Source organism: Equus caballus, chromosome 2 (genome assembly GCF_041296265.1).
Source record: "Equus caballus isolate H_3958 breed thoroughbred chromosome 2, TB-T2T, whole genome shotgun sequence".
Lineage (NCBI taxonomy): Eukaryota > Metazoa > Chordata > Mammalia > Perissodactyla > Equidae > Equus > Equus caballus.
In genome coordinates, this window is record NC_091685.1 from 59293826 (window position 1) to 59308225 (window position 14400).

Here is a 14400-nt window from a genome sequence, read left to right on the forward strand (position 1 = left end):
CTGCTCCTGGCTGCTGGGAAAGTCCACAACACCACTGCAGACCACAAGGAGGGAGCATGTCTAAGTGGGCTGCAACAGTAGGCACCAGCAACCTGAGGCCCCCTTGAGATTGCCTCCACAACCAATGAGGGACCCCACAGGACCACTGTGACTATGAGGAGGGGTCCAGGTCCAGTAAGTAACAGCTGACAGGGTTCCTGGTTGGTGCAGTCTAAACAGCTGCCCCCCCCACACACACACCAGTCACAACAAGTGGAAGCAGCGACTAAACTCTATCTCTATGCGGAGGCACAAATCCACGCCATCAAGCAGTATGAAAAAATATATTAAATCTCCAGAACAGAAGGAAAATGATAAGCACTCAGAAAACAACCTCAAAGACAATGAAATCTATAACCTAAATGACAATGATTTCAAAACTGCCATTATTAAAAAACTCAACGAGTTAAAAGAGAATTCAGATAGACAACTCAATGAGTTCAGGAGCTATGTCACAAAAGAGCTTGACACTATAAAGAAGAAGCAATTAGAAATACTGGAGATGAAGAACACAATGGAGGAGATTAAGAAAAATCTGGACTCTCTGAACAGTAGGGTCGATAATATGGAGGACAGAATTAGCAATTTGGAGGATAGGAATATAGAAATGCTGCAGACAGAGGAGGAGAGAGAACTAAGACTAAAAAGAAATGAAGAAACTCTCCAAGAATTATCCAACTTAATTAGGAGATGCAACATAAGGATTACAGGTATACCAGAGGGAGAAGAGAAGGAGAAGGGGGCAGAAGGCCTGTTCAAAGAAATAATAGCTGAGAACTTTCCAAACTTGGGAAGAGAGATGGAACTTCATGTGACAGAAGCCATTAGATCTCCAAACTTTATTAACACAAGAAGACCAACCCCAAGGCATGTAGTAGTGAAACTAGCAAAAGTCAACGACAAAGAGAAAATACTAAGGGCAGCCAGGCAGAAGAAAATAACTTACAAAGGAAATCCCATAAGGCTATCAGCAGATTTCTCAGGAGAGACCTTACAGGCTAGAAGAGATTGGGATGAAATATTCAAAACTCTGAAGGACAAAAACCTGCAGCCAAGAATACTCTACCCAGAGAAAATATCCTTCAAATACGATGGAGAAATAAGAACTTTCCCAGATAAACAAAAGTTAAGGGAGTTCATCACCACAAAACCTCCTCTTCAAGAAATGCTCGGGAAGAACCTCATTCCTGAAAAATCAAAAAAAGGAAAGGGGCTACTAAATGCAGAACAAAGGAGATAAGCAGAAGGACAATAACACAAAGTAACAGCTCTCCATCAGGACAAAATGGAAAAGAACCAGAAAACAAGTGATAAAATGGCAACAGTAGGCCCCCACGTTTCAATAATCACTCTAAACGTGAATGGATTGAACTCTCCAATCAAAAGGCACAGAGTGGCAGGATGGATCAAAGAACAAGATCCAACAATATGCTGCCTTCAGGAAACACACCTCAGCCCCAAAGACAAACACAGACTCAAAGTGAAGGGGTGGAAGACAATACTCCAAGCTAATAATGAACAAAAGAAAGCAGGTGTTGCCATACTTATATCAGACAAAGTAGAGTTCAAAGCAAAACAGATAAAGAAAGACAAAGAGGCTAAGTATATAATGATAAAAGGGACGCTCCACCAAGATGACAGAACACTTATAAATGTATACGCACCTAACACAGGAGCACCAAAATTCATAAAGAAACTATTAACAAAACTAAAAGGAGACATCAACAGCAATACAATAATAGTAGGGGACCTCAACACCCCATTAACACCAATGGACAGATCATACAGACAGAAAATCAACAAGGAAATTACAGAATTAAATGAAAAATTAGATCAGATGGACCTAACAGATATATATAGGACACTTCATCCAAAAACAGCAGGTTACACATTCTTCTCAAGCGCGCATGAAACATTCTCAAGGATAGACCATATCTTGGGAAACAAAGCAAGCATCAATAAGTTCAAGAGGGTTGAAATAATATCAAGCATCTTCTCTGATCACAATGCTATGAAACTAGAAATCAACTACAAAAATAAAGCTGGGAAAGGGCCAAAAATGTGGAGACTAAACAACATGCTACTGAACAAACAATAGATTATTGAAGAAATTAAAGAAGAAATCAAATATTATCAGGAGACAAATGAAAATGAAAACACACTGTACCAAATGATTTGGGACGCAGCAAAGGCAGTCCTAACAGGGAAATTCATTGCAATTCAGGCTCACCTCAATAAGCAAGAAAAATCTTACATAAACAACCTCAAATGACACCTAACAGAATTAGACAAAGAAGAACAAACAAAGCCCAAAGTCAGTAGAAGGAGGGAAATAATAAGAATTAGAGCAGAAATAAATGATATTGAAACAAAAAAGACAGTAGAAAGGATCAATGAAACAAGGAGTTGGTTCTTCAAAAGAATTAACAAAATCGACAAACCCTTAGCCAGACTCACTAAGAAAAAAAGAGAGAAGTCACAAATAAATAAAATTAGAAATGAGAGAGGAGAAATTACAACAGATACTGAAGAAATACAAAGGATCATAAGAGAATACTATGAAAAACTATATGCCAACAAATTGAACAACCTAGAAGAAATGGATAAATTCCTAGACTCATACAACCTCCCCAAACTGAATCAGGAAGAAATAGAGAATCTGAATAGACCAATCACAAGTAAAGAAATAGAAACAGTAATCAAAAACCTCCCCAAAAATAAGAGTCCAGGATCAGACGGCTTCTCTGGAGAATTCTACCAAACATTCAAAGAAGATTTAATACCTATCCTTCTCAAACTATTCCAGAAAATAGAGGAAGATGGAGCACTCCCTAATACATTCTATGAAGGCAACATCACCCTGATCCCCAAACCTGACAAGGACAACACAAAGAAGGAAAACTACAGGCCAATATCACTGATGAATATAGATGCAAAAATCCTCAACAAAATTTTGGCAAACCGAATACAGCAATATATCAAAAAGATTATACAGGGTGATCAAGTGGGATTTATACCAGGGACACAGGGATGGTTCAACATCCACAAGTCAATCAACGTGATTCACTACATTAACAAAATGAGAAACAAAAACCACATGATCATCTCAACAGATGCAGAGAAAGCATTCGACAAGATCCAACATCCATTTATGATAAAACCCTCAATAAAATAGGTATAGAAGGAAAGTACCTCAACATAATAAAGGCCATATATGACAAACCCACAGCCAACATCATACTCAACGGACAAAAACTGAAACCCGTCCCTCTCAGAACAGGAACAAGACAAGGGTGCCCACTTTCACCAGTCTTATTCAACATAGTACTGGAGGTGTTGGCCAGAGCAATTCAGCAGGAAAAAGAAATAAAAGGAATTCAAATAGGCAACGAAGAAGTAAAACTCTCGCTGTTTGCAGATGACATGATCTTATATATAGAAAACCCGAAAGAATCCATAGAAAAACTATTAGAAACAATCAACAACTACAGCAAAGTTCCAGGGTATAAAATCAACATACATAAATCAGTAGCATTTCTATATGCTAACAATGAACTAACAGAAAAACATCTCAAGAACTCAATCCCACTCACGATCACAACAAAAAGAATAAAATACCTTGGGATAAATTTAACCAAGGAAGGGAAAGATCTATACAACGAAAACTACAAGACCTTCTTGAAAGAAATCGACAACAACATAAAGAGATGGAAAGACATTCCATGCACGTGGATTGGAAGAATAAACATAGTTAAAATGTCCATACTGCCTAAAGCAATCTACAGATTCAGCACTATCCCAATCAGAATTCCAATGTCATTCTTTACAGAAATCGAACAAAGAATCCTAAACTTCACATGGGGCAACAAAAGACCCCGAATTGCTAAAGCAATCCTGAGAAAGAAGAACAAAGCTGGAGGCATCACAATCCCTGACTTCAAAACATACTACAAAGCTACAGTAATCAAAACAGCATGGTACTGGTACAAAAACAGATGCACAGATCAATGGAACAGAATTGAAAGCCCAGAAATAAAACCACACATCTGTGGACAGCTAATCTTTGACAAAGGAGCTGAAGGCCTACAATGGAGGAAAGAAAGTCTCTTCAACAAATGGTGCTGGGAAGACTGGACAGCCACATGTAAAAGAATGAAAAGCAACCATTCTTTTTCACCATTTACTAAAATAAACTCAAAATGGATCGAAGACCTAAAGATTAGGCCTGAAACAATAAGTCTTCTAGAAGAGAATATCGGCAGTACGCTCTTTAACATCAGCTTCAAATGAATCTTTTCGGACACCATAACCCCTCACATGAGGGAAACAATAGAAAGAATAAACAAATGGGACTTCATCAGACTAAAGAGCTTCTTCAAGGCAAGGGAAAACAGGATTGAAACTAAAAACAGCCTACTAATTTAGAAAAAATATTCACAAGTTATTTATCCAACAAAGGGTTAATCTCCATAATTTACAAAGAACTCAAACAACTCAACAATAAAAAATCAAACAACCCAATTACAAAATGGGCAGGGGACATGAACTGACATTTCTCCAAAGAAGATATACGGATGGCCAACAGACACCTGAAAAGATGCTCATCATTACTAATCATCAGGGAAATGCAAATCAAAACTACACTAAGATATCACCTTACACATGTTAGAATGGCAAAAATATCCAAAACCAAGAGTGACAAATGTTGGAGAGGCTGTGGAGAAAAGGGAACACTCATACACTGTTTGGTGGGAATGAAAACTGGTGCAGCCACTATGGAAAACAGTATGGAGATTCCTCAAAAAGTTAAGAATAGAAATACCTTATGACCCAGCCATCCCACTACTGGATATCTATCCCAAGAACCTGAAATCAGCAATTCCAATAGTTCCATGCACCCCTATCTTCATTGCAGCAATATTCACAATAGCCAAGTCATGGAACCCACCTAAGTGCCCAGCAACTGATGATTGGATAAAGAAGATGTGGTGTATATATATACAATGGAATACTACTCAGCCATAAAAAGGACAAAGTTGTCCCATTCACAACAACATGGATAGACCTTGAGGGTATTATGTTGAGTGAAATAAGCCAGGCAGAGAAAGACGAACTCTGTATGACTCCACTCATAGGTGGTAGTTAGCATATGGACAAAGAGAACTGATCGGTAGTTGCCAGGGGAAATGGGGTGGGGAGACGGCACTAGGGGTGAAGTGGTGTGCCTACAACAAGACTAATACTCATGTACAACTGTAATTTCACAAGGATGTTAACTTTCATAACCTTAATTAAAAAAAAGCATACACATTTTTAAAACATTTTAGTCTCATGATCTTTATGGTTTTTACTTCTCCTGCCTGTTCTATGATCTTTTTTCTCTTCTTTCTTGTTTTCTTAGGGACTTATTGAGGATTTTAATCAATCCATTTTTCTTTTTATTAATTTGGAGACTATGTATTTATTTTATATTCTTTTAGCGGCCATCATAAAAATTATTACTTTAGTTTTTTTTTATAGACTTTACTTTGTAGATCAGTTTTAGGTTCACAGCAAAATTGAGAAAAGAGTATAGAGATTTCCCATGTACCCCTGACCCCCACATACGCAGCCTCCCTCACAATCAACATCCTCCACCAGAATGGTACATTTGTTACAACTGATGAACCTACATGGACACATGATTTTTCCCCCTAAGTTCATAGTTTACATTAGGGTTCACTCTTGGTTTATTTACTTTTTATACCTTTCTGTATTTCTGAACTTTCATCTGGAATCATTTTCCTTTCTTTCTAGGTTCCTGCCCTCTCACTAATCTCTCCAAAGTAATTTTCTCCTATTTTTTTTTTTAGTATTTCCATGCTTGTAGAAAGTTGGGGTTTTTTTCAGTAAAAATTTTAGTTGTTTTTAGTGGAAGACTTGGTTTCAATTTCCTCAACCACAATTACCAGAAACAAAAGAGGCTGTACTTTCTCTTCGCTTATTTCCACCTTCAGCTGCAAACCTGCTTCCTGTTATAATGCTCTCCATCTGTCTTATACCCCAGCTTCACCTCTAGGTCACATCCCTTCAGATGAGGGGTGTTTGTGAAGTACTGCCAAGTTCCTCTTTATTCCCCCAGGTACCATGATGCTCTTCTGAAAGTCGTTACAATTCTGACGTTAGTGCAAGTACATTGTTTTCATTCTGAAAACATTCTATACTATATCTAACAGAAATGCCTCAGACTTCATTTCCTTTGACTTTTTGGATAGGAATTTTTATGGAGGGTGAGGAGTATTAGATATTTGAGCTGTTATTATCTTACCTAGAATTCTGCTTCTGCTGTATCTACCTCTGTCTGCATGTATGTGCACTTGTGAACTTTTCTTGCATTTATGAAAAATTAATCTTATTTTTTTAAGATTTTATTTTTTTCCTTTTTCTCCCCAAAGCCCCCCAGTACATAGTTGTATATTCTTCGTTGTGGGTCCTTCTAGTTGTGGCATGTGGGACGCTGCCTCAACCTGGTTCGATGAGCAGTGCCATGTCCGCGCCCAGGATTCGAACCAACGAAACACTGGGCCGCCTGCAGCAGAGTGCACGAACTTAATCACTCCACCACGGGGCCAGCCCCTAGCCTTATTATTGATTTGCTGATCTCTGTAATAAGAGAGCAGTAGCTGTTTGCATGGCTCTTCAAACTTGTACCTCCTGGTGTCTGGGGTTTCAGATTATTATATGAGAAATGAGTATTTGAGATAGGAAATGATCAAAGTTATATTCATTACTTAGATTAGTAGGTAAAAGAGAAAACACCATATAGACCCAGGAAATTTGTTCAAACTATTTCCAAATTCACAGGGCCACATAATTACTTTTCTTTCTACAATAATTCCAATATAGAGCAAATATCAGTAGGCCACTCACTAACGTCTCCATCATTTCTCTTATTCACATCTCAGCTCCTTATTTGCTGCTGACAGGAATATGATTTTAAGGCTTCAATTTCTTTTTCTCTGTTTTACTCTGAGGCTGAATTTTAAAAATGTTCCACTCCTTTTCTGCCATCTTCCTTACTTCATATTATCTCTGATCTCCCAGCCCTTCATTTTCCTATTATTACAAACATCAACCCTTCTAAGGATTCTCAGTTGTATGATGCTTTACCTAAATTATATGAAATGTTTTATATAGATTTCTCCTTTTTTTCCTCTAAGTAATATTGCAATGATCACGACCAAAATACATTTTTATTTTATTGGCTATGAAAGGTTTTCCAGGGAATGCATGTTCTTTGGGGAGAGGGTAAATGGAATTAGTAATAAATAAAGAAATAAGGACTAGTGTGATGTATATTTGTGAATTTCTCATCTCCTCTTTGTTGCAGACTTCTCCATTGTGGTTGGGGTGTTGTTCCCTGTGGCTGTCATATTTGTGGTGGTTGGTATAGTAATCCGGCATCAAAGCACCAGAGGAATGCAGAAGAAACTCCAGAGGTAGGCTTTTGTCTGGCTTTGGGGACTTTTTGGCCTTTAATTTACTTTAAATTTAAGGATTTGATCAAATTCTTAAGTTTCATTTTGATTTACTTCAAATATTTAGAAATAAGTCTAGATGCATTTTTCTTGGACCAGAGGCTGGGTATCCTTTTACTGAAAATCCTTCACAGCAAAGTGTATCTTTTTCTGTCATTAATCACTGCAGTTATAATTAATAACAAGTAATCATAACTTTCATTATTAAAGATTTTTACACTCATTATAAGAATACGATGTCTAACATTATTGATCACTATCTTTACGACAAGCCCCAGGCTAAGTCCTTTTACATACGTTATTTCATTTACTCTTCACAAGAACTTCATGAGGTAGTAACTGTTACTTCCATTGTATAGATGAAAAGGTGCTGTATGCTAACCTTTACAACAATGCCGCCAGGTCGGGCACTTCATACTTTTAAAGACGTGGAAACACAAACTCAGAGAGGTTAACAAACATGTTCAAAGTCCTGCAAAGTGAGTGATGGAGTCCTGCTTTGCACCTACATGGGTCAGTCTTTCAGACATGGTCCTGACACTACAGTATCTTTCTAGCATTTTTTAAAGACTGATTTATTCACTCATAGTGGGCTTTTAATAAATAGTGAATGAATAAAGTGAATCGCTAATTAAATGACGTAATTAGATAAAAGTTGGACTCGACACCATCTTGTTAGGAATCAGGGCCTCCGTGGAGAATCAGGAAGAAAATCAGTGGTGGTGATGAGAGAATACAGGACAAGGGAACCCGAGGAGCGTCCTAAGAGCAGAGGAAAACCAAGTCAATAACCAAGATGACACAGTGGGCAGAGGAAATTGGCTAACTCATGGTGAAGGAACTGCTGAGTCGATCTGTATGATATGCTTTCACACACAGGCCACTGTCTACCGCGGGCACCAGGCCAGGCAAACAGAAGAGGAAACCACAGACGAGGAAGGCTCTTCGGCCCCCAGAGGTGAAACACAGTCTGTACCACGTTTGCCGTGGGTCCCAGTTTGTGATTCTCTTGCTCTTTTTTCCTGGCCACTCAGCTATCATTTCTACTCAGCACTGTGTTACAAATCTGCCTCACCAGTTAGTATGTAGCAAGGATTGTGGGCTCTGTAACTACACATTCAGAAAGTTCTCCTTTGCCTTTTGTTAAATGCAAAAGAGTCCCCTTAAAATGCAGCAGCTGCTTTGCTGAGGTTCACAAAATGCAAAGAGAATAAAAAGAACAAGGAGGGCAGATGCCAGCTGGCTCTTTCTCTCTCTTACTCTAGGATGATTCTTTATCCTTTTTGCAAATGTCCCAGTAAAGACAATAATCTGTATATTTATTTGACAACATATGTAACATGTATAATCCTGAACACCCTGATTGTGTCTTGCAAGTTTAGAAAGTTTAGCAGAAGCTGATTAATGATAATGACGCTTGTAATAATGTTCATGGAAAACTTATCCATCTCTAATAGCTCTGGAATGTAGCAGCTGGGCCACTGTGATTTCCCCTCTGATCTCTTGGTGTCATCTTAGTCCTGATCTCTCATGTCTTGAAAGGCCTGCTTATTTGGAAGATGAACTTAGGAAACTGATAATTTCATTTTAAAATATTATCTTTTCTTTTTAGATGAGTCAAATGAAACTTCATGCACCTGACCTGCCAGTAGAGGGCAATGATCCTCCAGCTTCTTTTGTGAGTTAGCAATTTCTCTTAAATATCATTTCCAAACTAACCTCTGGGAAATACTAGTGAAAGACATAACCCATAAAGCCCAGTTATTGCTTCAGAAGAATGTTGAAATCTGTGTGAATATGAATATTAAATATAGACTCTTTTGGAAAACTTTTTAAAAATACAAAATGTGAGGATGTGTGCCTCTCCATTATACTCCTAAGTTTAACACCTAAACCTGAGTTACCCGGTCTGAAAAGCTGAGAACTCATCATAGGAAGAGTCCCAATCTGCTTCATAGAGTGCTATCTTTGTCACACGTCTGTTGGCATTGGACTTATTTCTGAAGTGTACATGTACACTAAATGAAAGCAACTGAAGTTACAGGTTTAGACTGTTCTCATAGGTGGGATCATAAGTTCTCCATTTCTGAAAATGATTTAAGCCTTTCCATTAAGCACGCCTATTTTCAAGGCCCCATTTGGAATTAAAATTTTTTACCTTCTTACCAGCTAATTACAAAACCAGATTTTCCACCACCACCAATTCCTACAGCTATATCATCTTCCTCTTTACTTGTAAGTATCAGATGGTCACTGGGGATTTTTTTCAATCTTTTGTGCCCAATGCGAATAGTGTCTCTGAATCTGTGGGTTCTTTATCAGGATAGGTGCTCCCTAGGCTAAGCTGAGATATCAGAACAGATAGGGATATCTGAGGAAGAAAGGCCTACTTACTGTCTATAAATTAGTATGGGTATTAATTTTTTATTATTAGAAAATTGTTTTACTGTTATATAATTGTTAAGAAATGATAAATAGTTTTGTAGTAGGGGGTAAACTGTCCCTTTCAAGGAATAGGTTTTATATGCTTATTTTTGAGGTTATAAAATTCTATTATAAATGATATTTTACTTTCTTATTATAGATACAATAAGGCCTATATTAGTCACAGTTTTCTACATATTTTCATGTAGGGTATGAAAAACAGATCACATCTAGGCAAACCTGGAATAGTAGTCAGGTGCTCATGAAGTAAAAGGAAGAATTCATTCACTCAAGTAGTTACTGAGCGTATCTCCTCAGAGTTGGTACTCTGTTGTGAGTAAATGAGAAAGAACTAAAGTTTAAGGTCTTTTTTTCAAGAATTTTTACATTTTTAGTGGGAAAACTAGTCATATACATATGGAACACTTAATTCCTCACCTATTATTTGTGCCAAAGCAGGTGACACTGATGAGAAGAATGTGGTGAAAGGAAAATGAATGGGGATGGAGTGGTTAAAGTAAGAGGAAGTTTCATTTGCTAAGTAGCTGGAACTTGAACTGAACCCTGAGAGTTAGATAGAATTTAAATGCGTGGCAAGGAGATAAGGAATGATTTAAATAAAGAAATGAGTGTAGCTAAGATGGAAAGTGAATAGTGTTTCTAATGACCTATCATTATTTTTGTCCCTAATATAGTATAAAGACACAAAAGTACTTCCGTCCCCCTTGTTCAAGGATAAGCCAGTGTCTACACCTCAGGTAAGAAATCTATAGCCCAACTGTGATAATCTGGTAGCACGCCTAGGATCAAGGAGAGAAGTTCTGAACATGTCTTCCTAGAATATATTCCCTAAGAACAGTATCTGTATGATGGCAGGATGGGTGCTAACACATGTCTTTCTTCTGAGTTTGGCTAATAAGCAAGAGGAAGAAGATGGAAAGGTCTTAGTAAAAAGTGATGATGATCCCAATATTCTTTATTTTCTCAGAAATATTCCCCAGAGTTAGTGAGGTGGAGGAAACTTCCCATAGAATAATCACTCAGTGTCTCATGACTCTTCTCTTGATCCCTTAGCCTTTCCACAGCAAGCTAATTAGCCAGACGGATATTTGAATCCCAGCGTGGTATTTTCCTCACCTTCTTTCCGTATCCTCTCATGTTTCCACTCCTTCACTGTGATAGATCAAATAATCTATAAAATAGAAAATGTGACTACAGAGAATTGATTTAAATTTCTTAATAGTTCAAAGTTATAGAATATCTAACTTTTTAGGAAAAATTGATAATTTAAGAGTTTTGTCTTTTTTAGGGCTCCAACCCAAAAGTCTGAAGCAACAGCTAAGCAAGGATTGGTGGGTAAATAATCAACTTGGAAGACTGGACAATCTGGTTAGAAGAAAAATGTACTTACTTTCTCACTATTATTTGTTCTTGAAACCCAAGGAGGTTAACATTTCTTGATTCATGTTATGCTTTGAAGAGATTAAGCAAAATTTTTCAAGAGAGATATACTCTTGAGGATGTTAGTATGAATTTAAAATTTCTATTCTTTATGCTAATGGAAAGGAAGATGACTAAAGAAACAGCTGGGAAACTGAGATCTCTAATTAGATTACTTTCTTAGTCATTCCTCCGCTCTTTTCTTTACTGTGATGTTAACTAATATTTTGAACACGTTGATATTATCATTTGGTAGAAATTAATTCATCCTCTAATGAAAACAAAAAACAAGGAATCACAGGAAACTGGAGGGGATAGAAAATTGTGCATTCATCATTAGATGACTAGTAACATCTTGAATCTTTTAACCATTATCTTGTCAAATTAGAACCTTCTGTTAAGAAGAACATTATATAAACATTCTCTGATTTATATATCTCTTTCCTACATGTCCTTCTGTAATCCTTATTAGCTATGTCATTTGAGGTTTAATACAATTGAATAAAGTTTATTAATTAAATTTTTTTCATAGAAATTTGTATAATTCAGTTAATGGCAAGATTAAAGTAAACTTCATTTTCTAATTAGAGAAGGTTTTAGTTAAATAAATTAATAGCATAAACCAGAGGTTGGAAACTGGTGGCCTGCATGACATATCTAGACTGCAGATTTATTTTACTTGGCCTGAATGATTTTGGCTACAAAGAATTTTAAAATGTTTTGAATTTATTGCCAATATTTAAAAATTGGGAGATCTTGCATAAACACCCAGATTTCCAGCTTTTTGAAAGTAATCAGTATGTCAACAGTGGAATCACATTGCCCTTAGCAACCACCAGCTTAGTTGACTGGTGCGGGAACAAACATTCTTGGTTGTCTACCAAACAATTCCCTTTTTCCCTGCCTTCAGAACCCCAATTTTGTTCACCTTTCCATGTTTTAGAAGAGACAATCCTGACTCCATCTTGTGGATAAATCTCTATCACTCTCTCAGTCATCATACTCTTGTTTTCCCACCAATGGTTGATTTGGAAGTGAGTGTACAGCCCCAGGATCCACCATTTTTTTTGCCAATAAGCCAAGATAAGAAATATGCTGGGGAATTTCTAGGAAAGATATCCTTGTCTCCTTCTGGATGTTGGCATCCGGATATTCTATCTGGTATTGTTGCAGCCATGTTGTGATTATGAGGGCAGGGCTAATATTCTGAATGAGATGGAGCAGAAAGGCATAAAAGAATAAACCCTGGCCTTTTAATGATGTCATTGAACTGGTAGATTAATAACTGCTGGAGCCACCCCGCACTTTTTTGGAACTTCCTGTGGAGGATGAATAAAATTTCCTTGTTGTTTAAACTGTTTCGAGTTGGATTTTCTCTTATTTGCAACAGAAATCATCCTATCTGATAAAGTAGTTGCTTCTATTATATCACATGCTTTCCACTCCATCCTTACTGCTATGTATACTTTCAATACTTGGTCTGCTTTACCCATTTCCAGCACAGACCTAGCCCTCGTAAGCCTTCCTTTCCATGAGGGACTTTGCCCACAAGAAGTTGATTTGTCCTTGCAGTGTGGTTTTCTAGATAAGCTTGTTCTGGCCTCAGAAGGGGAGCTCAATCCCCAGCTAGCCCAGATTCCACCTATCAGATCAGTCGCATTATAACAGCCTTTCTGTCCATATGGGAGTTTACTCAAGAACACATTAAAAAGTATAGCTTTTCTGCAGTGTGAGGTTTCAGGAGACCCTACCCTAACCCAGAAATAAATCCTTGTTTCCCATAAAGCCATAATCTTACTTGTGACGGATCTATGAATTTGCTGTTTTTGTGTTTTGTTTTAATTCCTGTCCCTATCTCATTTTTTTAAATGCTGGTAAAATGGAAATCATGAACCTGTGAAGCCTCAACTAGCCACCTATATGACCCGAGCCAGAAATAAAACATATGCTCTCAAGAAGTGGAACCTGAACATTCCTGTAGATTCTGAAACAATGGTACTAGTTTCCTGATGCAGAGGTATGATAGGTCCCTTATGGAGATAGACAGTTGGAGGACAGTGACAGGAAAACCATTCTCTTAACCTAAGACTTTGCACCCAAGTTCTACAAAGTGTCCTGTTGAGCTGAATTGTAAAGCAATTTAGTTTAAAGAAAAGACTTTGATTTCACAATCCTGTTTCCAAACCAGACCTGTTACTTCCTAAACTTAAGGGAATTCCACTGATAAGGCATTAACCACCTCAGGTCTGCCACTAAGCCTGCTTTATTGTCTCTACTTTTTTTAAAGAAACAGATTAAATTATGGTCTTTCCCAGGTACTCTACAACTGGTATACCATAGGGTTTCTCTAAATATGTCTTAGCATCTCACCCAGTTACTGCCGTTTACGAGTTTGGGGAATCCTTTTAACTTTGTATGAAATGATGAAGTATGCATGGAAAAGAAAGCAAGTTTTAGTTGCAATCAGAAATCATGGAAAGGGTGGAGCTATGTTATTATTTAAGTTGGTAATAATGACTTCTGTGTCGTAAGGAGTTGAGGGTGGCCTCTGGCCAACAGCCAGGAAGGAACTGAGCCATTAGTCCAACAACCCTCAAGGAGCTAATTCTGCCAACAACCATTGAATGAGCTTGGAAGCGGCTCCCATCTCAGCTGCATCTCGGCTGCCACCTTGTGAGAGAAACTGAAGACTCAGCTAAGTTTTGCCCAGATTCCACAAACACAGAAACTGTGACATAATAAATATGTATTCTTTTAAGCTGGTATAGTTTGAGGAAATTTGCTATGCAGCAATAGATAATTACTATAAGGAGGGTAGAGACCAAATGTTTCAAATATTTCGGACAGGTTTAGAAAGAATTAACCACTGTATTTAACAGGCCTTCCATCAGCTTAACACTTTTCTTTTTCTCTATATCCTCTTTCATTTATTCTTCTCTCTTTTATAGGAGTGCTGATTATCTGCTTGAGATCTCTGATA

At 37.5% G+C, this 14400-nt stretch overlaps 1 protein-coding gene across 5 annotated transcripts in view; it reads left to right on the forward strand.

Annotated features, from left to right (window-relative positions):
• Positions 1-12775, forward strand: part of ADAM28 (ADAM metallopeptidase domain 28) — a 72814-nt gene extending 60039 nt beyond the window's left edge. For 3 of the 5 annotated variants that reach the window (XR_011434337.1, XM_023636172.2, XM_070256196.1), the window contains 6 exons: positions 7409-7517; positions 8436-8514; positions 9169-9234; positions 9726-9791; positions 10676-10738; positions 11290-12775. Coding sequence is in view for 3 of the 5 variants with exons in the window: in XM_023636172.2 (XP_023491940.2) it covers positions 7409-7517; positions 8436-8514; positions 9169-9234; positions 9726-9791; positions 10676-10738; positions 11290-11310 (404 nt within the window). In the remaining 2 variants the exon portion in view is untranslated. The remainder of the gene's footprint in view (positions 1-7408; positions 7518-8435; positions 8515-9168; positions 9235-9725; positions 9792-10675; positions 10739-11289) is intronic. The other 2 variants (XR_011434344.1, XM_023636173.2) reach the window with 1 other exon arrangement.
• The last annotated feature ends 1625 nt before the right edge of the window (positions 12776-14400 follow it).